This window comes from Pristis pectinata, chromosome 3 (genome assembly GCF_009764475.1).
Source record: "Pristis pectinata isolate sPriPec2 chromosome 3, sPriPec2.1.pri, whole genome shotgun sequence".
In the NCBI taxonomy this organism is placed as follows: Eukaryota; Metazoa; Chordata; class Chondrichthyes; order Rhinopristiformes; family Pristidae; genus Pristis; species Pristis pectinata.
The window spans coordinates 112,006,856-112,034,232 of NC_067407.1; the positions used below are offsets into that span (position 1 = coordinate 112,006,856).

Consider the following 27,377-nt stretch of genomic DNA (forward strand, 5'->3'; position numbering starts at 1 on the left):
GGAGTCTAAATCGTTAATTTTATTTGTGAGTAGCACTGCTCCAACTACTGATCTTTTGGAACACCATTATCCACTACCTGCTGTGAATAGTGACCCTGTATTCTTACACTCTAATTCGTGCCTTGTAGCCAGCAAGTAATTTATTCTGCTACTTGTCCCCTGACCGCATTTCTTACTTTAAATGCTGTAATAATATTTCTTATTTAAACTTCCAAGTCATGTCCATCATATATTTACCCTGGTTCATGCAGAAACAATTACTTTGTCTCTCTTAAGTTGCCTGTGATTTTTTATTCTTTGCACATCTCTTTCCTTGCATTTAAATTTTCCTTTATATTTATCCATGCTGTCAGTGTTTTGTTTGTTCCTACAATTTAGCAAAATGTATACTTCCGGGAGTCTGTCTTAAATACTTGTCTATCTTTTTCAATGTTAGTCATTTTCCCAAGTATTCTCAGGTTCTCAAAATAGCTTTTCTCCAATTCATTATCCTGTTCTTTGTCGCACTTAGCTGCTGTACAATTCTCTTAGAAGTTGTAGTTAATGGGTTGAACACATCAGAGCCAATCCACACTTCAAGGCCCCTACCCATTACCTCATTTTGGGTCATCACAAGATGCCAGCAACCCGAAGCTGACCTCAGGATGTTCAGACTGGCAGGGGTGTTCACTTTGGTCCATGTCACTTCTAGTTGTGATAAATCAACGTGTTTGGGCTTCGACATGTTTTGTCAAGTACAATTTGTGATTTTTAAAAAGTTGTAAGGTATATAAAATGTTTTATTTCCTAAAATGCAGAAGAACAAACTTGTTTTAACTATTACATTGGAATTATTTCATACCTTTCATACATTTTACAAATTTTAGAAAATGCAAGCATTAAATGTGCTGTCTTGACCGAGTTGAATGTTTTAGCGATGGACAAAATAGTGGCCTATAGAACTGACAGGCAAAGCTGTAATTGCACTGGCTGTCAATTCATAGGTCATAGTCTTGTACACCTTCTACCTCATGGAAAACCAGTCATACCACTGGTGAAGTTACTTTGTAGAAACAACGATTTCGAAAGGGAAAGGATCCTTGATCTGTAAGTGCCCATCGAAAGTAACAGCGACTCCACTGGAAGCCAGTGCCATCCAAATGGAGTTGCTGTTACACCTGATGAGCACTGCTGTTCTCTTGTGTTTCTGATTTGTTCATGTTCAGCATTTTCTAATCTTCCATTACTGCAACAGCATAGCTATTTCTTCTTCTGTTGATGCTGATCTGTGATGAGGGAAAAAATAGTTACCAGTAGTTGAAGATAAATTAGCAGCATTATGATACACACTTTTGAGATACTTATAGGACCTTGAATGATTTGGGTCAATTGGGGGAATCGTCTATGACAAAGATTTTAAAAAAAAATCAGTCTAAAGCTGAGGCAAAAAACTCGCAACAAGTCCTTGTTAGAGAAGGTAGATCCTAAATGTTACTTTAACATTGTAAAAGTTACTGCAGAGTAAATGGAACAAATGACAGAAGGAACTTCACATGAAAGGTGATAGGTATTCAGAGTCTTCTGGATGCAGCAATATGTACTTCATGGACATTTCGAACAAAGTCTGAGAAAACTGGAATACTTAGAGTCAACTATCTGTTAGGTTAAATGACCTTTTCTTTATGTGGTGTGACAATGGCAATCGTGAAGAAGCAATATTTTGAAAGTTTGCTATAGTAAATTGGGATTTGTTCTGCAACTATAACTACAGGCCATAAGTCCAAACAAAGCTTTCAAGGGAGCCTAATTTACTTGGGCAAAAATGTTGTTTGTTTCCCTTTCATTTAGTTGTGATTTTTCTGTTACTTTCTTTAAGAAAAAACTAATTACAATGTTAAGCTAAATACATATTCTTGCATCCAAAAAAGGTTGGGGAACATGATTTTTTAAAAGCCTTGTATTCTTCTGAAATTGTTCAGTTATTTTGCAAAAGGCACTAGCTTGTTTAGAGTAATACTGCATTTTGGGATTTTACCTCATGAAGGATCAGGAGTATTTTTGAATTAAAATTCCATATTAAATGGTGTTATATTTTTTTGGTTTGTGGACTGGAAAATATGCACTCGTAAAATACAATAAATCTGTCCAGGATAAATTAACCCTTTTAGCAACTTAAAAATACAAAGGTAAATTATAAACTAACATTACGAACACTGGTTCACTCTTAGAAACCTTTCAGAATTTCATAAACACACCCACCTTAAGATTACAAGTAGGTATGGAAAAATATCCTTAGAATTAAAGAAGCTTTGAAGAAATGGTTCATGTTGTACAATTAATAGTATCTTAAAATTGATTTACAGATAGTGTAACATAAATTGCTCTGCGCTCTTACAGACATGCCATTAAATTCCATGAAACTTCATATTTAAAATACAGAAATATACAAATGCCATTTGCAGCAAGATTAATTGCATGAAATTTCATTATGTTTTCTGGGAGCTTATTGGCTGTTTTAGAAGAATAAATTTGTTTGGTTACCTGCTAAGGAAGGGGCAGAGTATCTTGTCTGCCTGGTTCTACTCTTGTCCTGTCGTTAGGAAAGCTGTAAATTGTTCACCTCCAACTTCCATCTGCAAGTAATCAGTCTAATGCTACTTTGTCTCTGATAACTCTAGAAGATAAGCATTCTGTACAGTCAATATCAGCTTGTACACGTATTGGTTGGTGTCATGGTAGCTGTATTACCTCATTCCCTTTTGCTGTCGAAACCAAGTAAATGTCACACAATGCCAGAACTCCTCCTAGATATAGCCTCTAAATTACAGGCCAAGGTTTACAATCAACTGGTTTAATCACATCAGACAAATTAATTTGTTAACAATTGTAAATGGCAAATTTCAATAAAAAGCCAAGTTTGGTGGTCTTTTGACTGTCCTCAGGCTACCTGGGCGCACCTTTCACTGAAATTAGCAATGTTATAATCTTTAATACAGTCACTCTATGCTTAATCTTTTTATTCTGTTCTAGATTTACTTTTCCCAGCATTCAAAGTTTCAAAAGACCTCTGCCTTCAGACTCAAAATTGAAAGTAAGGTACTGTTGAGCCTACGACAGTTTGAGAGATGAGGAAATGAGGTCTTAAACTTTAAAAGGTTTTATCTGCCCTTCAAACAGAATTTGTCAGCATAGTGACATCGTTTGTTCAATGCAACAATGACAAAACTATAGTTTGGTATAAAAAAAAGCACAATTACTTGCTGAAATGCTCCAATGAATGCAAAATTATATCTCGTTATCGCAGTTTGAGATTTTGAACTCAGCCTAAGAATAAATTTGCAAATCAAATAATTTCACTGACACCAATTTCTTTGGTTCTTTTTAAAACAAAAAAAATGTTTCGCTAATGTCCTTTTAGGATATAAAATCTGTCATTCTTACCTGGCCTAGCTTTACTTGACTGCCATCATCAACCGTGCTGTAGACTCATGGCTGCCTCTGAAGGGATCTTGCAAGTTGCAGGAAATTGCTCAGATCTGCTAGAGTTAGATGATAAATGCAAGCCTTACTGCCAATGTTCTTGGAACAAGGATGAGAAGAAGAAAACTCTAATCTAGGTCTCCTCTTAGCTTCAGGCATTGTTCAGGAATTTGTATCAAATGAAGAGTGACAAAAAGAGATTTCCCTTTTTCCTTTTTTAAACATAGCACTATGAACCTTTGGCCGATGTGGAAGTTAATAAATGTGAGTTAATGATTATCCACGCTGCAAATATTTAATAACTTTGTACACCCAATGTAACTAGCATGATTTCAAATATTTTGATGGGAGTTATTTGAAATGCAAATTTGACTTATTTTCATTTCAGTAATTTAATTGACCATTAATCAAAACGAAACAGTAAATCTTACAGTATGAAAGGACCTCTTTTAAACAAAAAAAGTGTTTTCTTTATATTTTTAATTGGGAATTCAAAATAAATTTGAATGCAGGGAAAAAAGCCTAACGAAATTGTCATTTTTTAATAGTACCTTTACTGTTTTGTAAGACCTAGTGAAGGGAAGACGAGAATCCCAAATGAGAAGTTGAGTGGCCATTAATGGAAATCCTTATTAGTGAAGGGACGTGATGGTGATTAGTGAGTGAATGAAAATAAGCTGTTTCAAAAATATTTATATTAAGTTATTAGTCCAAAGCTATGTCATTGATGCATACAGGGTGATTATTTTCTCATTGATGGCACATACAGCCTGCTCTGTTGACGTGGAGATACAGATGCTCTTAGCAATTACTTGTTTGGAATGATTGGCTTTTAGTTGTTATGGAAACAAACTATTTGATCAAATTTGATCAAATTAAAACCTTGCCATGTACGAAGTTATGGCACTCTGGATAGTCATAAAATTGGCAAAGAGAAAAGGGGAATTTTATGCAAAGGGCTTGTAGAGGAAGAGTTGTACATGATCAACTGAGAAATAGTTCTCTTTTCCTTTTGATTTGTTTCTGTGCTTTTTTTTGTTGAATTGTTTGTAGTCAATTTTTGTATTCTATCAATTAACAATCACTTTTATTATCAGTATCTTAAAAATTGATGAAACAGTTGATGAATTGATTGAAGTATTGTTGCTTTAAGGAGTAACAGCATGCCCCTTGTGAATAAGATTGTCTTTTTATCAGGACATGGCAGAGGCCTGCAACATTCTCTTTCCTCGGTACCGACAAATAATACCTAATCTCCAGGGTTTAAGCAGACATTGTCTAATGTATACAATACATACAAACTCTATTGTATACTGGAATCGCATAGCAGCCATTTGCTTTAATTGCCTAATTTTGCATCCTGTCCAACGCCTTGCTCTCCACATCAAATAAAGAGAGTGCAGAAACCTGTTTAAAGGTGGAATAAATACAGAAATGCTTTTAAGAATTGAGTTTGCATGTGTACTCTAGTTTTAAAGTTAGCCTTTTGTTTATCAATAATGTTAACAGACTACTCAGATGTAACTGCTCCCATACAGATACACAAGGGATCACCTCATCAAACTGGTGAAAGAACATGGTACGGACTGTTGGTGGACTCTACCTTTGGACCAACTCTTGACAAAGGAAATTTTAAAAAAGGTAGTATTGTTTAGAGGTCACAATCTCAATCACATTGCAAGAAAATGTGTAAAACTTCAAACTGCCATATAGTCTATTGAATGAAAATTCCATGCATCATATCTGTAAATCATTCAAAGGTTATTTGCTAAGAAATTCTTCTGAACTTAAGAAGAAAAGAGGAGCATAAGACATGGTACATTTGCTCCACTTGCTTTACGGTTACATAACATGGGACAAATGAAATTTCTGTTCAATCTAAAGTAGTTTATACAAAGTATTCCAAAAAAAAATACATACAGGTAGGTTTTAAGTAGCAGAATAACTCAGTCAGAGTAAAACCATTGAAAATACTACACCATATTGACAAAACTTCTTTGAAAGACATAATAGAAGCAGGATAGGGAATGTAAACCTTGTCAGCTGTACCAATCATTGAGATGATAGCTAATTCTCTGCCTAAAACCCACATGCTCACCTGATCCTCATATTCTGTGATTTCCTTTTGTTTTAAATCAGTCATTATTCTCAGCCCAGTGTTATTCCCAACTACTGACCACTTACAGCACTCAGGCAGAGAATTCCTATGATTTATCTCAGTCCTTAATTACTGACATCTTGCCCTGAAATTTGTATATTCTACTTCTGAACTCTCCATTTAGAGGAAGCAGCAATTCAGCATAAATTTCGAGTTTTCTATATTGAAATGAGGTCTCTTGTTCATCTAAACTCTATTGAATATTGATCTATTCTACCTGTTTTCCCCTTCATAAGAAAACTTACATGCTACAATATCCTCATGGGAAGAATATTTTTAGGAAGGGAGATCAAAACTGAACACGGTGTGAAACATATTGTCTTGCCAAAGGTCTATAGTAAGACTTCCCTTACTCTTCAACATTGTTGCAATAAAGGTCAATGTACCATTTCCTTGCTGTATGCGCCTGTTAACATTGCATTTTATGTACTAGTAATCCCAGACTCTGCCGTACAGCAGATTCTACTAGTTTCTCACCATTCAAATGTTTTGATTTATTATTCTACGTACCAAATTGAACAACCTCTCATTTTTCAGTAATACTCCATCTGTTACCTTCTTGCCAGCACACTCGCGCACTCTTTTTATGTACACCTCATATTTCACTTTCTGATCTACCTTTGTATCATGAGCAAACCTGGATGCATTAGACTTTGCCTTTTAATCTAAGACGTTACTATACATTGTAAAAAGTTGACGTTCCAGAACTAAAGCTGAAAAAGTGGAAATCCCAGCTATTTTTGGTTCTTCCACTCCTAGTTAAATGTCTTTTTGTTTCTAATTGCAAGGTGACAGTTTAAGTTCATGGTCTGCCCCAGTATATTTTTTGGTAGGATGAATTGAGGTTGCCTTTTCCTCTTCCTTGTCCACTTTGATTTCATAGCTGTGCATGTTCATCATGCCTTTCCATTTTAATTTAAAGTATTTATTAAGGATGATCAACATTAGTGCATGATCCAGATGATTAAGTATATTATAGCAGCCCTGCTGGAGACATGAAAGATCTGTCTGTCCTCCGTTTTTGACTCTATTACATGGGTCCCACAGTCTTCCATGCAAATTTCCCATATCCCATAATTTACCTGCTTTTTCTTATCTCCATGTCTTAGTCTGACAGCTGTAAACAAGTGCACTACTTTACCATAAATTCAAACTTGACCATGTTGAACATGATTGGACTTTATTCTCAGGTCCATTTGCCATTTCTTTTCTTTCCTGTAACCTGCCTTTCAAAAGCATTTTCTTTAGCAAACCTCCATGTTTACTTGTGCAACAACCGGTTTAAATGTCATGTTAACTGTCAAACATTTTTTGTGTTGGTAGATTTAATATCTAACACTAATTTGTGGTTAGATATTAAATCTACCAGCACAAAAAATGACTCCAATTGATATCAGGAAAAAAAACCTTATTTGCAGAACCCCCACCCCCCACCTCCCTCAGCCACTGTCAAAATAATTTTTTTTGTAGTAATGGTAATGGTTTAAACCTGAATACAAGGAACATGATTTTAAAAAAAAGTTTGGATATGATACAAAAATTGGCTGCATGTTGATAGAGGGGAAAGCTTTAGAGTGCATGATGGTCTGGTGAAGTGGGCAGAAAAGTGGCAAATGGAATTTAATCGGGAAAAGTGTGAATGATGTGTTTGGGAAGGTGCAACGTAACAAGGGAATATACAGTTAATAGAAAGGTATTGAATGGTTTGGAGAAATTAAAGGATCTTGAATGGAAAGTTTGAAGATCTTTAAAAGTAGTTAATAAAAGCATTCCATGTGCCTTTTATTAGTTGAGGTATAGAACATGATATCAGGGAGGCTGTGTTGGAGCTGTAAGTAACACTATTTCGGTCATAACTGGGGTTGCAGAGAAAATTTACGAGGATGTAACCATAGACTAGGTGGTTACAGTTTGGTACTCATTGCCTGATAGGGTAGAGGAGGCCCAAACCCCCACCACATTTAGTAGGGACTTGACCAGCAAAGCTATAGACCCAGAGCTGGAAAGTCAGAGCTAGGCTGATTAGCTTTGTTTTCACTGCCACAGACATGATGGACTACATGGTATCTTTCTGTTCATTTCTCCAGACTGTTGAAACTGGTTTCTTATTGGCTGTAAACAACTTTATTGCTGTCTTTATTTCTGACATGGCTCAGTTTTAGAGTTGTGGAGTACTACAGCACAGAAACAGGCCCTTTGGCCCATCTAGTCCATGCTGCCTCATCTTCTGCCCAGTCCCATCTACCTGCACCTAGACCATATCCCTCCAAACCCTTCCCATCCATGTACGTAGTCAAACTTCCCTTAAATGTTACAATTGAACCTGCATCTACCACTTCCGCTGGCAGCTCGTTCCACACTCACACCACCCTCTGAGTGAAGAAGTTTCCCCTCAGATTCCCCTTAAATATTCCACCTTTCACCCTAAACCTATGTCCTCTAGTTCTAGTCTCACCTAACCTGAGGGGAAAAGACCTGCATGCATTCACCCTGTCTATACCCCTCATGATTTTGTATATCTCTGTAAGATTTCCCCTCATTCTCCTGCATTCCACGGAATAAAGTCCTAACCTATTCAACCTTTTCCTACAATTCGGGTCCTAATTTTCTCTGCACTCTTTCAAGCTTATTGATATCTTTCCTGTAGGTAGGTAACAAGAACTGCACACAATACTCCAAATTCGGCCTCACCAATGTCTTGTAGAACTTCAGCATAACATCCCAACTCCTGTACACAATGCCCTGATTTATGAAGGCCAAAGTGCCAAAGGCTCTCTTCACACCCTATCTACCTGTGATGCCACTTTCAAGGAACTATGGCTCTGTATTCCCAAGTCCATTTGTTCTACTGCACACCTCAGAGCCCTACCATTCACTGTGTAAGTCTTGCCCTGGTTTGTCCTCCCAAGGTGCAACACCTCACATTTGTTTGCATTAAATTCCATCTGCCAATTTTCAGCCCATTTATCTAGCTGGTCAAGATCAGCTTTGTATCCCAAATTCCATCTGTTATTGCTTACCGTAACCTTTTCTGCTTGCATGTTAAGAACATAGAACGTAGAAAAGTACAGCACAGGAACAGGCCTTTTAGCGTGTGATGTTGTGCCGAACTAATTAAGCTAATGACACCTAATTAAACTGATCCCTTCTGCCTGCACATAGTCCATATCCCTCCATTCTCTGCATATTCATGTGCCTATCTAAGAGCCTCTTAAATGACTCTATTGTATCTGCCAACATTGACACCCCTGGCAGCGCATTTCAACCCTGAGAGGAAGATTCTGGCTGTCTACTGTCTCTCATAATTTTATAAACTTCTATCAGGTCTCCCCTCAGCCTCCACCACTTCAGAGAAAACAACCTCTCCTTATAGCACATGCCCTCTAATCCAGGCAGCGTCCTGGTAAACCCCTTCTGCACCCTCTCCAAAGCATCTACATCCTTCCTATAATGGGGCAACCAGAAGTGAATGCATAAGTCCAGATGTGGTCTAACCAGAGTTTTATAAACCTACAGCTTAACTTCTTGACTCTTAAACTCAGTGCCTTGACTAATAAAGGCAAGCATGCCATGTGCCTTTTTTTTACCACCCTGTTGACTTGTGCGGCCACTTTCAAGGAGATATGGACGCTAAAATCCCTCTACATCAATGCTATTAAGGGACCTGCCATTTACTGTGTACTCTTCCTCTTCATTTGATCTCCCAAAGTACAACACCCCACACTTGCCTGGATTAAACTCCATCTGCCATTTCTTTGGCCATATCTGCAGCTGATCTGTATCCCAGTTTGGCAATCTTTCACACTATCCACAATGTCACCAATCTTTGTGTCATCTGCAAACTTACTAACCCACCCATCCACGTTTTCATCAAAGTCGCATATCACAAACAGCAGAGGTCCCAGTATGGATCCCTGCAAACACCACTAGTCATGGACTTCCAGCCAGAATAGGACCCATCGACCACTATATCTTCTATGGGTAAGCCAATTCTGAATCCAAACAACCATGTCACAGTGGATCCCATGCATCTTAATCTTCTAGATGAACAGACCGTGAAGGACCTCGGTTCTCACGGTTATTTCTCCCCTTCATTTCTGTGAGATGCTGAAAGCCTTGCCTATTACTTTTATCAGAGACAATTTTCCAGATGTTAAATTTCAGTGCTGCTTTGTACTCTTCCACCTCCCCTATTACTACCTTCATCCATTTAAGCTCTAGAACTTCATCCCTAAACTCTCCATCTCTTTACTTGTTCCAAGTATTTTACATCCATCTCTACAACCAAATATTTTATTAAGTTGTAACAAAAAATGTCCACTGATAACAGTGTGTCAACAAATGAGTTAGAGGCAGAGCAGGGTGGGGCATCTGACTGTGCTCATGGCAAACAGTTGATTGTAGAGTGAAGTCAGTTTACTCAGCTTAAAGAGCAGAGTAACCAGAAATTATGACCGAAACTACAGGAACATCTAATAAAAGCAGGTAATTTCTCCAGAAAGGTACAATGAGTGAAGGATAGTTATTAAAAAAAATTAATTACATAAAATCAATCTGTCATTTACAGAAGTGTACTCACCAGGCTTGACGGGCAGAGAAATTATCTAGCTGTCTCCACTCTAGCTAGGAGTAATGTGGGGATCATATGCCTACTAATATTTAAAAAAAAATCTTATATTGTTTTTTTTTCTTGAAGCAGTAATGTGGATCAAAATGGCTTTCAGAATCAGATTTATTATCACTGACATATTGGTTGTTTTGTGGCAGCAGTACAGTGCAAAGACATAAAACTCTATAAGTTACAAAAATAAATAATTAGTGCAAAAAAAGGAATAGTGAGGTAGTGTTCATGGATCTTTCAGAAATCTGATAGTGGAGGGGAAGAAACTGTTCCTCAATTGTTGATCTAAAACTTTGCATTTCTAACCACCATTTCTAGCCCCTTGCACCCTACAGCTTTCCATCTTCTGTATTTATTTCTTGAAGGCAAAACCTTACCTCAAATCACTAATGGCTGCACTTTCAAAACTCCCAATTGTCATCCCTGTGCCTTGCATAAACAAGGATAGTTCTATTACTCTTGATTCTATAAAACATTTATTCATTTCTACTTTCGATGCCCATTTGTCCACCATTCCCATAGTGTTATTTCATCATCACGTCATGGTCCCCAACAGCTGCAAGAATCCGTATGTCCTATTTGACTGACCTGATCATCTGTGCTAATTGTCAGTGGACCTGCATGAGCCTCATTTGCAAATGCTACAGTGATTGCCAGGAAGGAAGGATAATCCACAGCTCATTTTCTCTGTTAATAACAATCTAATTCAATCTTTCTCCCTGCATATCCTGCCTTTATCTGTAAAGTACAGAGAATGTTAATCTGAAATTATTTTTGGCTGCTTTCATCTTGCCAACCAAGCTAATCCATCTTTTCCTCTCCCATATATCCTTTTGATCTTCATGCACCACGTTGAGTCTCTGCCTCGTCTGGATTGCATTACTATCTCCATGCTGAATGTATTCCTGTTCCCTGATTCTGTTGCTGCTACTTAGATCTGTGCTCATCACTCCTGTTACTTTGTTTAGGTCATTCTAATTGGGTATTTATTGCAATCTTGGTACAAAATTGGCCTGAACTAGCCTATAATGGCATTTTCAGTGATTGTCCTTCCTTAATCTCTCCACAGCCTTTGAGTATACTTTTGCCATCCAGCACCACCAATGTCCATTTTGTTGATGCAATCCTCACTTGGTTACATATTGTCAATCCAGTTACAGTTGAAGCATCTGTAATACTTTTCTGGAATCCCTTAAAGGTCAAATTTGGGCTCCACCACTTACTCTTCAGGAGCCTTTGGTACATCTTCCACAAACACGTAATCAGCTCAGCATTTCTCTCTATTGTTTTCTCTACTGACATGATTCGTAGCAGACTTAATCTTAAATTTGGTTCCCTGTACAGCATTGCACCTTGACGACTGACTTCATCCCATTACTTATTGACTGCCTCAGGTTAAATTGGAGAGTTTGTATAATGTACAGTTTATTTGTGTATTTAAAGGATGGGAGCAGGTGTGATTAATATTGATTTTTGGGGGGGGGATGAGCCTGAGAAGTTAATGGGAAACTAGAAAATGGTATAGACTTTGAACAAATACTTTGTCTGTCGTCTTGGTATATGACACTAAATATATCCCTTGAGGAAAATCCAGTGGTAAAAAGAGAAATTTAACTGGAGAAAAGGCTGAGGTTTTAAAAGCAGTGGTGAAAGAGATGTTGGATGCATTGGTTGGGGATCTTGCAAAATTTCCTTGATATTGGGAAGGTCCAAGCGGTTTTATAAACCTCATGTGTACTACTACTACAGAGAGGAGGGAGGCAAAGCACAAAAATATAGGCCAGTAAGCCTAACATTTGTTATTGAGAAATTGGGAATTCATTATTGAAGAAATAAGATATTTAGAATTTTGTGATATAATCAAGTAGAGTAAACAGGTGAGGGCGAGGAGGAGAGAAACTTGTATTGAAGGCTGTTCAAAGAAAGTTCACTTGGTTGATTACTGGGATGACCAGGTCATTTTGGAATGAAGGGTTGAACAGATTGGACTTGGGTTCATTATAGTTTCAAAGAATGAGAGGTGATCTCATTGAAACTGAAAATTCTGTGGTTCTTGAGAGCATAAATTCTGAGATGATGTGTAACCTTGTGGGGGAATCTAGAACTTGCAAGCAGTTTCAGAATAAGAGTTTGCCAACTTAGGATGGAGTTGAGGAGGAATACCTTCTGAGGTAAATGAATTTTGGAATTTTCAATCCCAATGAGTTGTGGAGCTTGAAGCATTCAGTATGTTTAAGGCCAAGATTTTTGTCTATCGAGCAGTCGGGCATTACAGGAAATAGGCAGGGCAGTAGAGATTAAGACCAGATCAGCCATAATATTTTCAGAATCAAAATCAGATTTATTAGGGCATATGACATACTGCTTCTATTTTTTCTGTTTTTATCTAAACCTGACCTTCTGATCCTACAACCTGTCTATCAGGTTGCTGAGCCCGTGCCACCCAATTACAGCCATGTTAACCTACTAACCCGTACACCTTTGGAATATAGGAGGAAACGGGAAACAAATGCAGTCACGGGGAGAACATACAAGCTCCTTACTGACAGTGGTGGGAATTGAATCCTGAATGCTGGTGCTGTAATACCGTTAGGCTAGTGCCAAACCCCTGGTCATTCAAAGCCTTATTAACATAAATAATGTGAATACGGTCTTGTAGGCAAAGCATCTAAACTACCAAGTTATTTCCAGCATTCACTGTATTTATGAAAATTACTGAAAATTTACAAGACAGGAGGCCAATCAACTCATTATGTCTGTGCCAGTTGAAGAATTAACCAACTTAATCCCACCTTCTGACACTACTTTTGTAGCCTTGCAGGGCATGGGTCTTTAGATACATAATCATGTAATTTTTAGCTGTGTTAAGGTTTTCCACCCTTTACCACCCACCATTTTACTTTTGAGAATCAAATAAGTCATTATTTCCACTTGCCTCCAAATCATTTGGTACTTCAATGTTGTTACATCCTCTAATTTGTGCCTGGATCTTTTAAGACTGTTATGTGAAGTTGCTAGGATGGTGATGTTTAAAATCAGCTGGAGGAGCATGATTGTGATTTTATTCAAGCTTTAATGATCATTCAGAGATGATGTATTTTTTTCCTAGCTTTCCTGAACTGATCTCGTGCTCTTGCCGTTTTTGTTCACGTGAGATAGTTTAAGCAGTCTATCCTCTGTTGATTCTGTAGGGAACACACTCAGTATATACATGGTGTTGTATAGATTGATATTTATTATAGTGCTCGAGTTTAATTGTCGTGGTGAGTTTTAATGCAAATGTAAAAATTTTAATCCTCTTGAGCTAACCCATCAAAATTATTTACTTCTAAAAAGACGTCATGAGGAATAAATGTGAAATTAAAATATTTTGAGAGTCAGCTCTTTTATGATTACTAAAATGTCTCTTAATTAATATATGCCTACTTTGTGCTGTACCTTTGAACTGGGAGTGCAATGTTGAAACTACAGGGAAAAATAAAGCATAGAACATAGAACAGTACAGCACAGAACAGGCCCTTCAGCCCACAATGTTGTGCCAACATAGCTAATCCGTCCTACCTGCAGAATGCCCATATCCCTCCATTTTCCTCTCATTCATGTGCCCATCCAAGCCCCTCTTCAGAGCCCCCAATGAATTTGCCTCCACCACCCTATCAGGCAATGCACTCCAGACATCCACCACTCTCTCAGTACAAAACGTACCCTTTACATCTGTTCTGAACCTACCCCCTCTCACCTTAAATTCATGCCCTCTGGTATTGGATCACTCAATAGTGGGAAAAAGATATTGTTTTTAATATCTTTCTAATTTCACATCTTTCATATTACACCATAACCTCAGATAGCAAGCACTTTCCCTGAGAAGGCCCATTTGCAATACTAAAAAAAATATTTTTGAAGTTCATGAAATGCATGGCACTAACACTTAGGAATTCAGGAAGACAAATGAGAGAACACAGAGTTTTCAGCACAAGGAAGAGAATTTTGAAATCCCGGTGCTGGTCATGAATCACAACCTCCTGGCACATTTCCATTGCGAGTCTGGTGGGAGAACACTGCAAGGTCTTGAACTGAGGCTAAAGTCAAGAAACTTCTGCTTCACACGTGAGAGAGCCTCCATCCAACTTGAGAAGCTTGGCTTCAACATGTGCACCTTAAGACTAATTCTGTAAGGTGGAGTGGGGGTGGGGGGTGCCTCCAATTTTCCAGACTAGAGAAATTGGGGGTCAGGGTATGTACAACTAAGATAAGGAGGTCCATTACCCTCAGGAATTAGAGTTCTGGGGGCCATACTGGAACTCACCCAGTTCTTTTCTAATGATAGGGTTATACCAACCCACTGCCCCCATCTCCTGCATCTCCCATCCCATCCCGGCCCTCCCTCCTCCCCCACTGCCAACCCTCTGGCCAACCTTTAGGCTGCAATTTTCTTTCTGATCACAATCAGAACCAAAGGAATCATATATTAATTCTGTTTTGTTAAACTTGATTTTTGTGAGGTGTGTTGGGAATATGTGAGGGAACCATCAATCCATGTATCTTAGAACCTCAGATCTCAATTTTCACACTTAAAAGTTGACATTACATTACACTTAAGCTAAATCTGAGTCAACATATTTCATTTTAATTTAAAGAAAAAGCGGCCCCATTTAAACTTTTATGGAGGATTAAAATCATTGGGATCATACTTTTTTTTTCTTTTAAGGAGGAAATGGTTTAGTATAAATTTTCACCTATTTACAACAGTGCATACAAGTTTCCTGTGGGTAATATCTATCCCATTCACCATTTTCATGAAATTATGTGAACTATGACTATCACTTTATTTTCAGAATGCAGAATTTAATTTTTGCAATTTACAAGGATACATTGATATTATTTGTTCAGTTTCTTTGCTTCTAGCAGTAGGTTTTTCAGAAAGGTTTAAAAGATATTGAAAACACAAATTTCATAAACATCGTCTTAATTTGTACTTGGTCATCCCCTACAGCATTAAACACGAGAAGATAGGATGATATATAATCTTTAACTGAAGAGGAAATAAAGCATGAAATAAATTGGAATATTAAAGCCATGCTTTCCTTTATTATTTAACTGTTATATTTAAATAACGTTTTTATGATATTTTGGAATAAGATCACAAAAAAACAGCTGGAGGAATGGATTTTGTTTTTGGTTTTAACAATGACACAACTCACTACTGCTGCCTCAACACCAGGGACCCAAATGACATCCTGTCCTTGCTGTCTGTTTGGAGTTTGCATGTTTTCCCTGTGACAATGTGGGTATCTGCCTGATTATCCAGTTTCCTCCCACATCCCAAAGATCGGTTAATTGGCTAATGTTAATTATCCCTTACTTTAGGTATAAGAATCAAAAGGGAGTTGAAGGGCATCTGAGGGAAAATAAGTTGCAGGCATTGCAAGGAAATAAGGAGAAGGGTAATGAGACTGATGGGGGTTCCTCTGCCAAAAGGCAGCATGGATCTCTGTGTCATAATAGATAAGCAGCCTTTCAGGTAATTAATCATGTAATGAGTTTAAATGTAAATGTTCTTTCATTGGTTAAATTTATTTGCCGTGTTTGTTTCTGCAGAGTGGAGGCTCTGATGTGTCAAATTATATCAAGGGAGAAGATATCTTGGATATTTGGTTTGATAGTGGCATCTCGTGGGCAAATGTTTTGGAAGGTGAGAAGTTAAATATTCATGGAAGTTACATATGTTAGAAAGAAAACTTATTTCCATGGATAGATTTATGGATTCTAAGCTAAAGAAGTGGTTTAAAAATTAGGCTTAAAAATAGCTCTAGCTTTATTTCAGTAAATAGTATAGCTCTATTTACTGAATGTCACTGAACAAGTTGGTGGGAACTTTATGGTTTTGAATAACTGACCTTATCTTCACAAACAATTAGTGCCAAAAATTGGAAGAGGAATAAATTGTAGATACTGGAAATCTAAAATAATACCAAAATCCTCAATGTCAGAGAGGTCAGATAGCATCTGTGGAGAGAGAAACATGGTTCAAGTTGCTGTATTGATAAAAGGTCATTGACCTGAAATGTTAACCCTGTTAATATCTCGCTCTCTCTTACTCCACAGGTGTTTACTGATCTAGGTATTTTCAGCATTTTCATTTTTATGTCATCTGTTAGTGCCATGTTGTCTACTAATAGTAGTGTTGATGAAACAATTTCATTGTGTATTAATAATTGAGCCATATAAGCTCAAAATACACAATCGCAACTTGTAAAACTTCAAGAGAAACATACTCAAAGTAATCTATCTTTCATGACTTCTTTGCAGAGGTAACAAATACTATAGATAAAGGGAAACCAGTGAATGTACAGTACTTGGATTTCCAGAAGGCATTTGATAAGATCTCACATCAAGTGTTAATGTGAGAAGTCAGGGTGATCTAGCCAATTTGTTACAAATGTTACGAACCAGCAACAAGAGAAAAACACCGAGTCATGTATAAGTGTTTAAAAAAAACCTACTTTATTAATAACTACTTATGATAATAAGAAAAATAAAAGTGAAAATGTTAGAAGTAAAAATTTTAAGTCTTAAACATTACCCCCAAAAACTAAACTCGAAGTGTGTGTGTGGCAAATTCCCAAACTCCCAAGTCCAGGAATAGTTTTCAAAGTTCAGTTCAGCAAGCCGTAAGGTGAAACGTGAGCAAAGGCTTCTTCAACAACCACTGTTGACTGAAGGCAAAACGTAGATGGAGAGACCAAATAGAGTAATTACGAAATCCAAATGTTCCACTTTGGAACTCATACGACACCTCAGTGTCCACTCAGCAGTGACTACTCCACCACTTCCGCCTCACCCCAAAAGGCTCTCGAATCGTGGCCGTCCACACAAATACCTGTTTCACTCTACAGGTTAACGACAAAGTGGACTCCACTGGATTACTCCAGAAATCCATACGTGGATTGTAGTGACAGGCACAGTTATGGTTTTTCATCAATCGATAGACTAGCAGGCTAGTCTCTTTCTTTCCCTCTCCCCCCCTCTTTCCCTCTCCCCCCCTCTTTCCCTCTCCCCCCCCTCTTTCCCTCTCCCCCCCCCTTTCCCTCTCCCCCCCCCTCTTTCCCTCTCCCCCCCCTCTTTCCCTCTCCCCCCCCTCTTTCCCTCTCCCCCCCCTCTTTCCCTCTCCCCCCCTCTTCCCTCTCCCCCCCCTCTTTCCCCCTCCCCCCCCTCTTTCCCTCTCCCCCCCCTCTTTCCCTCTCCCCCCCCTCTTTCCCTCTCCCCCCCTCTTTCCCTCTCCCCCCCCCTCTTTCCCTCTCCCCCCCCTCTTTCCCTCTCCCCCCCCTCTTTCCCTCTCCCCCCCCTCTTTCCCTCTCCCCCCCCTCTTTCCCTCTCCCCCCCCTCTTTCCCTCTCCCCCCCCTCTTTCCCTCTCCCCCCCCTCTTTCCCTCTCCCCCCCTCTTTCCCTCTCCCCCCCCTCTTTCCCTCTCCCCCCCCTCTTTCCCTCTCCCCCCCCTCTTTCCCTCTCCCCCCCTCTTTCCCTTCCCTCTCCCCCCCTCTTTCCCTCTCCCCCCCCTCTTTCCCTCTCCCCCCCTCTTTCCCTCTCCCCCCCCTCTTTCCCTCTCCCCCCCCTCTTTCCCTCTCCCCCCCTCTTTCCCTCTCCCCCCCCTCTTTCCCTCTCCCCCCCCTCTTTCCCTCTCCCCCCCCTCTTTCCCTCTCCCCCCCTCTTTCCCTCTCCCCCCCTCTTTCCCTCTCCCCCCCTCTTTCCCTCTCCCCCCCCCTCTTTCCCTCTCCCCCCCTCTTTCCCTCTCCCCCCCCTCTTTCCCTCTCCCCCCCTCTTTCCCTCTCCCCCCCCTCTTTCCCTCTCCCCCCCCTCTTTCCCTCTCCCCCCCCTCTTTCCCTCTCCCCCCCCTCTTTCCCTCTCCCCCCCCTCTTTCCCTCTCCCCCCCCTCTTTCCCTCTCCCCCCCCTCTTTCCCTCTCCCCCCCCTCTTTCCCTCTCCCCCCCCTCTTTCCCTCTCCCCCCCCTCTTTCCCTCTCCCCCCCCTCTTTCCCTCTCCCCCCCCTCTTTCCCTCTCCCCCCCCTCTTTCCCTCTCCCCCCCCTCTTTCCCTCTCCCCCCCCTCTTTCCCTCTCCCCCCCTCTTTCCCTCTCCCCCCCCTCTTTCCCTCTCCCCCCCCTCTTTCCCTCTCCCCCCCCTCTTTCCCTCTCCCCCCCCTCTTTCCCTCTCCCCCCCCTCTTTCCCTCTCCCCCCCCTCTTTCCCTCTCCCCCCCCTCTTTCCCTCTCCCCCCCCTCTTTCCCTCTCCCCCCCCTCTTCCCCTCTCCCCCCCCTCTTCCCCTCTCCCCCCCCTCTTCCCCTCTCCCCCCCCTCTTTCCCTCTGACTGACTGCTTCAAAAACGTCATTACGTCCTCATCTTCTGTTGTCGTAACCACACACACACACACACACACACACACACACACACAACTATGCGCTATCTTAAGGGGACATTCACCAATAGTAACCTAGTCCATAACACAAAACAAATTTGGCAGAGCTGGTCTGAGAAGCAGCAGATGAAGTTCAACCCAGATAGTGTGAAGTGATACATTTCGGGAGATTGAATTCGAAGGCAGAATATAAGGTTAATGGCAGGACTCTTAGCAGTGTGGAGGAACAGAGGGATCTTGGGGTCCACGTCCATAGATCCCTCAAGGATGCCATGCAGGTCGCTATGGTTGTTAAGAAGGCGTATGGAGTGTTGGCCGTCATTAGTCGGGGTATTGAGTTCGAGAGCTGCGAGGTGATGTTGCAGCTCTATAGAACTCTGGTCAGACCACACTTGGAGTATTGTGTTCAGTTCTGTCATCTCATTATAGAATTATAGGAAGCTTTAGAGAGGAGTCAGTGGAGATTTATCAGGCTGTTGCCTGGATTGGAGAGCATGTCTTATGAGGATAGGTTAAGTGAGCTGGGGCTTCTCTCTTTGGAGAGGAGGAGGATGAGAGGTGACTTGATAGAGGTGTACAAGATGATAAGAGGCATAGATCGAGTGGAAGGTCAGAGACTTTTTCCCAGGGCAACAATGGCTAACATGAGGGGACATAACTTTAAGGTGATTGGAGGAAGCTATAAGGGGGATGTCAGGGGTAAGTTTTTTTTACACAGAGTGGTGGGTGCATGGAACGCACTGCCTGCTGAGGTTGTGGGGGCAGATACATTAGGGACATGTAAGAGACTCTTAGATAGACACACGAATGATAGAAAAATAGGGGGCTATGTGGGAGGGAAGGGTTAGATAGATCTTAGAGCAGGATGAAATGTTGGCACAACATTAAGAGCAGAAGAGCCTGTACTGTGGTGTAGTGTTCTATGTAGGTAGTGGATGGTTTTTTGGACTGGGAACCTGTGACCAGTGGTGTGCTGCAGGGATTGTTACTGGATCCTCTGTTTTTTGTATATAAATGATTTCAATAAGGAGGGAGGGAAATCAGGAGGGCAAAGAGAGGGTATGAGATGGATTTGACAGGTGTTAAGGAAAATACCAAGAGGCTTTATTATGAGTAAAAGAGTGGCTAGGGAGAGAGTAGGTCCCCTTAGAAATCAGCAGGGCTGCCTAGGTCTTGAGCCGCAGGAGATGTGTGGGATTTTTTAACAAATATTTCTCTTCTATGTTTACTGAGGAGAAAATCATAGTTGCTCGAGATGAAGGAAGCAAGTAGAGATGTTTAGGAGGACATTTGTATTACCAGGGAGGAGGTATTTACAGCCATTTTAAGGTGGATAAATCCCCAGGGACTGACCAAGTGCATCCTTGGACTCTGTGGGAGGCTAGAGGAGAAATTGTGGAGACTCTGGTGGAGATATTTGCTTCATCGTTTGTCACTGGTGAAGTTCCCGAAGACTGGAGGGTGGTTAATGTTCCATTGTTTAAGAAGGGTAGCAAGGACAAGCCAGGGAACTACAGGCTGGTCAGCCCAGCATCAGTAGTGGGGAAATTATTGGAGTGAATTCCGAGGGACAAGATCTACCATTATTTGGATAGACAGAGTTTGATTAGGAGGAGTCAGCATGGCTTTGTGTGTGGAAAATCGTACTTGAGGAATCTTTTAGAGTTTTTTGAAGAAGTAACCAAAAAGGTAGATGAGGGTAGGGCAGTGGATGTTGTCTATTTGGACTTTAGCAAGGCCTTTGACAAGGCCCCACATGTTACGCTGGTCTGGAAGGTTAAGTCCCATGGAATCCAGGGAGAGCTAGTTAGGTGGATTCAAAATTGGCTTGGACATAGGAAGCAGAGAGTGGTGGTTGAAGGTTGTTTTACAGAATGGAGTGTGCTGCAGGGGTTGGTGTGGGGACCCTTGTTATTAGTTATTTATATATATGATTTGGATGCGAATACACAAGGCTTGATATGTAAGTTTGCAAATGACACCCAATTAGGAGGTGCTGTTGATAGTGAAGAAGGTTATCGTAGATACAGGGGGATCTTGATCAATTAGGGAAGTGGGCCGAGGAGCGGCAAATGGATTTCAATACAGATTAGTGTGAGGTGATGTATTTTGTTAAGTCAAAGCAGTGTACTATGAATGGTAGGGCACCAGGGAGTGTAATGGAACAGAGGGACTTAGGAGTACAAGTGCATAGTTCATTGAAAGCAGCGTCACAGGTAGACAGGGTGGTGAAAAAGGTGTTTAGTACACTGGCCTTCAGTCAGGGCACTGAGTATAGGAGTTGGGACATTATGTTGCAGTGTATAAGTTGTTGGTGAGGCCGCACTTGGAGTACTGTGTACAGTTTTTGTCACCCTGTTATAGGAAGGACATGGTTAAGCTGAGTGCAGAGAAGATTTATGACGATGTTGCTACGACTCGAGGGACAGAGTTATAGGGAGAGGTTGGCCAGGCTAGGTCTTTATTCCTCAGAGCATAGGTGAAGGAGGGGTGACCTTATAGAGGTTTATAAAATCATGAGGGGCATAGGTAAGGTGGATGATAGCGGTCGTTTCCCCAGGGTAGGGGAGTCCAAAACTAGGCAGCATAGATTTAGGGTGAAAGGGGAAAGATTTAAAAGGGACTTGGGGCAATTTTTTTCATGCAGAGGGTGGTGAAGTGGTTGAGGTAGGTAATGTAGTATCATTTAAGAAGTACATGCAGAGGCGGGACTTAGAGGAATATGGGCCGAATGCAGGAAATTGGGATTAGCTGGGTGGGCACCATGGTCGGCATGGACTTGTTGGGCCAAATGGCCTGTATCCGTACCATATTGCTCTATCACTCTGAGAATATGGGTGCAAATGATACCAAAATTGGTGGTATAGTGGACAATGAGGAAGGTTATATAAGGTTACAACAGGATATTGATCAACTGGGAAAGCTGGCAAAGGAATGCCATATGGAATTTAACTCCAAGTGCGAAGTGATGCATTTTGTGAAGTTAAACCAGAGCAGGATGTGCACAGTGAATGGTAGGGCTCTGGGGAATGTTGTTGAACAGAGAGATCTTTGGGTACAAGTGCATAGTTCCTGCAAGTCGCAACACAGGTAGGCAAGATGGTGAAAAAGGCATATGGCATGCTTGACTTCATCGGCTGAGGCATAGTGTACAAGAGTTGGGACGTCATGTTACATTATACAAAACGTTGGTTTGGTCACACCTGGGGTATTGTGTACAGTTCTGGTCACCACACTACAGGAAAGATGCGATTATGCTAGAGAGAGTGCAGAAAAGATGCACAAAGATGTTACCTGGATTGGAGGGCTTGAATGAGAAGAAGAGATTGGATAGGCTTGTTCTGTTTTCACTGGAGCAAAGGAGGCCGAGAGGTGACATGATAGTGGTATATGAAATTACGAGAGGCATAGATAGGGTAGAGAGCCAGTGTCTGTTTTCCTTGGTTAGGGTGTCTAAAACTGGAGGGCATAAGTTTATGGTGATGGGGAGGAGGTTTAAAGGGACTCTGAGCTTTAAGTTCTTTGGGGAGGTAAATAAGAAGAACGATGAAAACAGGGTAGTAGATGACATCCATAAGAACTTCAGTAAGGCAGTTGACAGGGTCCTGGAATGCTGCATTGTCAGAGACGGCTATGGCTCTATTTTCTGGGGTTGACGTAAAAGATTCTGAGCACGAGAATTATCTCCAGCATACAAGCAATATTCATCCCTTGGTCAACATTGGTTTAAAAAAAAATTTAGTTACCAAGTTTTGTTTGCGGGAGCTTGTTATTTTTTCTACATTTAAAAAGTACCAACATTATAAAAGTAGTTGCTTGACTATAAAATGCATTGGTACATCTAAAAACCATGAAAGATACTCTATGAAAGCAAATCTGTAGAAAGTTGTAGTGCTGCTGTTATTGTTCAGCCATAATTTTTGATTGAGGCATTCAAAATGTTTAAGTCTCCTTTTGAAGGAAATTCAGAATCAATGCAAATTTATTCTCTCGCCTTCATTCAAAATATTTATCTAAGTAGTTATTTAATAGTCACTACCACCTGTGTTTCAAAGGTGCACCTGTGTGCCATGATTATTCTTTGAGGTGTGCAGATCTTTTTCTTGAACCCAATCGGACTTGGACAAGGGCCTTCAATCTAAAACCTTAACTCTTTTTCTTTCCACTGATGCTACCTGACTTGCCAGTGTTCATAACATTTTATGGTTTTATTTTAGACTTCTCCAGCTTCTTCAGATTCTTTTATTTTTAGTTCTTGGACAAACATAGTTTCTATTGAAGCTGCACTAAGGCTCTAGTGATTTAGATATTCTGCATGCTCACCCAAATCTGCAGTTAACTCTGAAATGAACTCTGCATTCATAATCAGGGGAACCTTGTTCTGCATCTGTGATGAAATTAAACTACTTGTACAAAGGTTAAAATAAAACCAAGGATGATGAGTCCTCTTCTCCAGGTATCCATTCAGAGTTATGGTCTATAACTAGGGTGGTGTAGTGATAGATAAAGCTGATCATACTGTAAGGTGAAGATTATCACCCATCCCAGAATATGATGGAGTTTGATCCTTTCAAACTGGACATTTCACCTTCTACATAAAACTAAATATGTTTAAAAATTATGAACTTTAATCCCATAGTAGGATATAAGTCTATAAAAACTGCGTAAATCATTTATTACCAAATTATATAGCAATAAATATATTACCTTTAAGCTATGGTAAATATTAATATGTTACAATTTTCAATGGGAATTTTCTTGATCCTACTTTGCTAATTTTTAGTAACGTAACAGATATCATAGAAAAAATATTGAACATGCTTTGCACATGTTATTTTCAGTTAAATATTCCCAATTATGGTTTGGTGATCCAAGTAGCAATGTGACTTCCGGGGGAAGAGAATGAACCTTTATCAAATGGATTTTTAACTGGTCGCATTGAGGTAGTATCTCAGTGATACAAAGGGAATCATTTTAGTTTTGATTTATGGGTATGCAACAAGGAAACAAGACCTTTTATTTGTAAAATTACGTAGGAACTATCAAAGAGCCTTGCTTAATAATAAGTTCTTAGTTATAGTTACAATTAGTTATAATTGCATAATAATTAGTAAACAGCAATGCGGCAAAGTTTTACTTGTGGTTGCAAGATGCAAGTCCAGATCATCTATTTTTGGGCATGTTGTTGAGAGAGGAATATTTACCAGCACCTCAGGAGAGCTTCTTACCTTTCAGGAGTAGAAGAGAATCACTAGCATTGAACTACTCCATGCAGCAGGCAGATACCATCTCAGTTGAACATATCACCTCAATGATGGAACTTCTGAAGTGTCAGTCAAGATTATTTGCCTGAATCAAGAATCCATAATATACTGACTGGGAGACAAGATTAGTATTAACTGCACTGCCTTCATAGCTACTTATCTTGCCTTCAATTTTAGGGATGTGGGCATCACTGGCAAGGCAGCATTTGATTGCCCATTCCTCATTGCTTTTGCAAAACTATTGGTGAGCCACTATCTTGAACCAATGCAGTCTTCTGGTAAAGTTACTATAATAGTATTGTTGGTTGGGGAGTTCTATGTTTTGAACACAGTGATGCTGAAAGATAATTTCCTAAGGGCGAATGTCATTGAAGGAATCATTAGGAAAGATGGCCAAAGCTTAGTCAAACATGTTGATTTTACAATGACATCCCACCACCAGCCACATCTTCCTTTCCACACCCCTTTCTGCTTTCCCCGGGACTACTCTCTCCATGACTCCCTCGTTTGCTCATCCCTCCCCACAAAACACTGCCCCTCCCCAGGCACTTTCCCCTGCAGCCATGGGAGGTGTAATACCTGTCCCTACACCTCCTTTACCATTATCCAGGGACCTAAACAGCCCTTCTAGGCTTGGCAGAGACTTACATGCACCTCCTCCAACTTTGTCTACTGCATTTAGTGTTCTTGATGTTGCCTCCTCTACATCAGTGAGACCAAGTGCACACTAAGCAACCAATTTGCCAAGCACCTGTGCTCTGTTCCCCATGATCGTCTACAATGGCATGAACACTTGAATTCTCCTTCGAGTTCTTCTTCAGGTAACTTACTCCTCTGTCTCCTCTTTCCTCCACATCTACCCAGTTAGAACATAAAACAGTACAGCATAGGAGCAGGCCCTTTAGCCCACATTGTCTGTGTTGAACATGATGCTGAATTAAACGAAATCTCTTCTGTCTGTACATGATCCGTATCTCTTCATTCTCTGCATATTCACGTGTCTATCCATCAGACTCTTAAATGCCACTATCGTATCTGTTTCCACCAAAACCCCTGGCAGTCCATTCCAGGCACGCTGTTCTTTTTTTTTAAAAAAAGGAAACATTTGCTCCGCACATCTTTAAACTTTCCGCCTCTCACCTTAAATGCATGTTGTTTCGTACTTGACATTTTTACCCTGGGGAGAAAAGATTCTGACTCTGTGCCTCTCATAATCTTACAAACTTCTCTCAGGTCTCCCCTCAGTCTCTGATGCTCCAGAGAAAACAACCCAAGTTTGTCTAGCATTATAGCTCATGCCCTCTAATTGAGGCAGCATCCTGGTAAACCTCTTCGGCACCCTTTCCAAAGACTCCACATCCTTAATGTAATGGAGAGACCAGAATTGCACACAATACTCCCAAGCACATCCAACCAAAGTTTTATATAATTCTTCATACACACTGCCCTACCCCCCAATCGCCATCACCACTTTCTTTTCCTTCCATCTATTTCATTTGTTCACCCCACCTCCCTTATTTGGTTCCATGCTCTACCTTCCTTTCCTATCAGATCCCATCATCTGCAATCTGCCCTTTTCCTTCACCTATCACCCCCCCAGCCTCTATGACTATTTCCATTCTTCCCTCCTCCATCTGCCAATCACCCCATCTCAACTGGATCTACCTATCACTTGCCAGCTCTTGCCCACCCCTTTCCCTAACCTCTTTATCGTGGCTATCTCCACTCTGCAGTCCAGATGAAGGGTCTCGACCTGCTGAGTTCCTCAAGCAGTTTGTCTTTACTCCAGATTCTAATATCTGCAGTCTCTTGTGTCTCCAGTTATGTGGCTAGCACTGAACATTCCTCCTTCCATCAAAACAAATCATTTAGTCAGTTATCATTTTGGCTATCATTTTTCCCAACAAAAAGTGCATAATTTTAAAAGAAATCATATAAACTGCTTTAAGAAATCAAGGGAATACATGGGGGTCCTTGTACACCAGTCAGTGAAAGCAGCAACAAGCAATTAAAAAGGAAACATCTAAGTCGGCCTTCATTTGAGTACAGGTTTTGAGTACAGGAGGAAGAGTGTCTGGATACAATTATCCAGGGCCTCAGTGAGTCAAAACCTGTAATACAGTGTGAAGTTCTTGGTTGCCTTAAGAAAGGATATACTTGTCATAAAGCGAGTGCAGCAACGATTTACCAGAGTCATTCTGGGAGGGCAGAAGTGTCTTTTGAGGAGAGATTGGTCAACTAGGTCTATACTCACTAGAGTTTAGAAGAATGAGAGACTATCTCATGGAAAGGCGCAAGGTTCTGATAGGGTGTGACAGCTCGATGCAGTTGCTCGTTTTCCTGGGTCTAGAGTGAAGGGTTCACATCTCAAGATACTGGGTAAGACATTTAGGACTGTGATAAGGAAACATTTCTTGACTCAAAGGTAGTGAATCTGTAGAATTCTTTACCACAGAAGGCAATGCAGGCCAAGTTGCTGAAAATATTTCAAAAGGAAGTAGACACCAAAAACATCAAGCAGTATGAAAAGAAAGCAGAATATAGTACTATGACAGAGAATCAGCCATGATCATATTGAATGGTGGAGCAGTCTCAACAGACTGAATCATTTTTATGTTAATAGTAGATGTTTTATAATTAAGAGTTTATCTTTTTTCATACATCTTCATGTGTCGTACATCAAACGACATAATTCAAGGTCCTTAAAGTGTCCATTGAATATAACAATAATGTTCTACTTGCTCATTTCTGACCAGGAAACATCCCTCAAAAACTAGTGGTTACTAGATTTACTGCAAATAGATTTCAGGTGTTAAATGGACAGGCTGTTTTAAAAACAGTACCTCTTTCGCAGTAAATTGTTGAAAGATTCCAGTTGTTAGTAAGCAGGTTGTTGCCCAACTTAAAAGCTAAAGGGCTGCAGTACTGAAAAATTTATTCCAAAAGAAAGTTAAGATTTGTCTTTTTTTTATACGAACCATTATAACCAGAGTATTGCATGTTAGTAGCAAATAGGACTGTTTAGCATTAAAATGTAATAACCCCTTTCAACACCACCATATTTGATAATATTTAACAGATGTGTTAGCTTATTTTTTAAATGAGCATATCTTTAGAATTTTGTTTGCTGGTCAAAGTGCAAACATAAGGCAAAGGTTGATTTTATTACTTTACATCTTGCAGTAAATTATCTGTTCTTATAGAATTACAGTTAGATTGAGGAGATTCATTGAAAGGTATGATGTGGATAAGCAGAGGCTAACATATACAGAACAAACACAGGAACTGTAACAGTTTGCTGTCCTTTTCTGGCACAAAGCGATTCAACATGGCTGCCCAGAGGATAGTATTAGTTCCAAAGAGGAGTCATACAATGAAGCAAGCCTTAGAATTGAGTAAAAATAGACCAAGATTGATTAAGAAAGAAAAATAGAGAGTAAACTTGAAAAGAAGATAAAGCCAGAC

General features: G+C 40.2%; 1 protein-coding gene and 1 long non-coding RNA gene across 2 annotated transcripts in view; one reads left to right on the plus strand and one right to left on the minus strand.

The window, feature by feature from the left end:
- Nucleotides 1–27,377, plus strand: part of iars2 (isoleucyl-tRNA synthetase 2, mitochondrial) — a 69,779-nt gene that overhangs the window by 20,443 nt on the left and 21,959 nt on the right. Inside the window, 2 exon segments of the mRNA XM_052010959.1 lie at nt 4,998–5,100; nt 15,837–15,930. Of these exon segments, the coding sequence (XP_051866919.1) occupies nt 4,998–5,100; nt 15,837–15,930 (197 nt within the window).
- On the minus strand, nt 902–3,673 carry LOC127567838 (uncharacterized). The gene is made up of 3 exons (XR_007955951.1): nt 3,421–3,673; nt 2,521–2,612; nt 902–1,265 (listed from the first exon to the last, which is right to left on the minus strand). It is a non-coding gene; the product is annotated as an uncharacterized LOC127567838 (long non-coding RNA).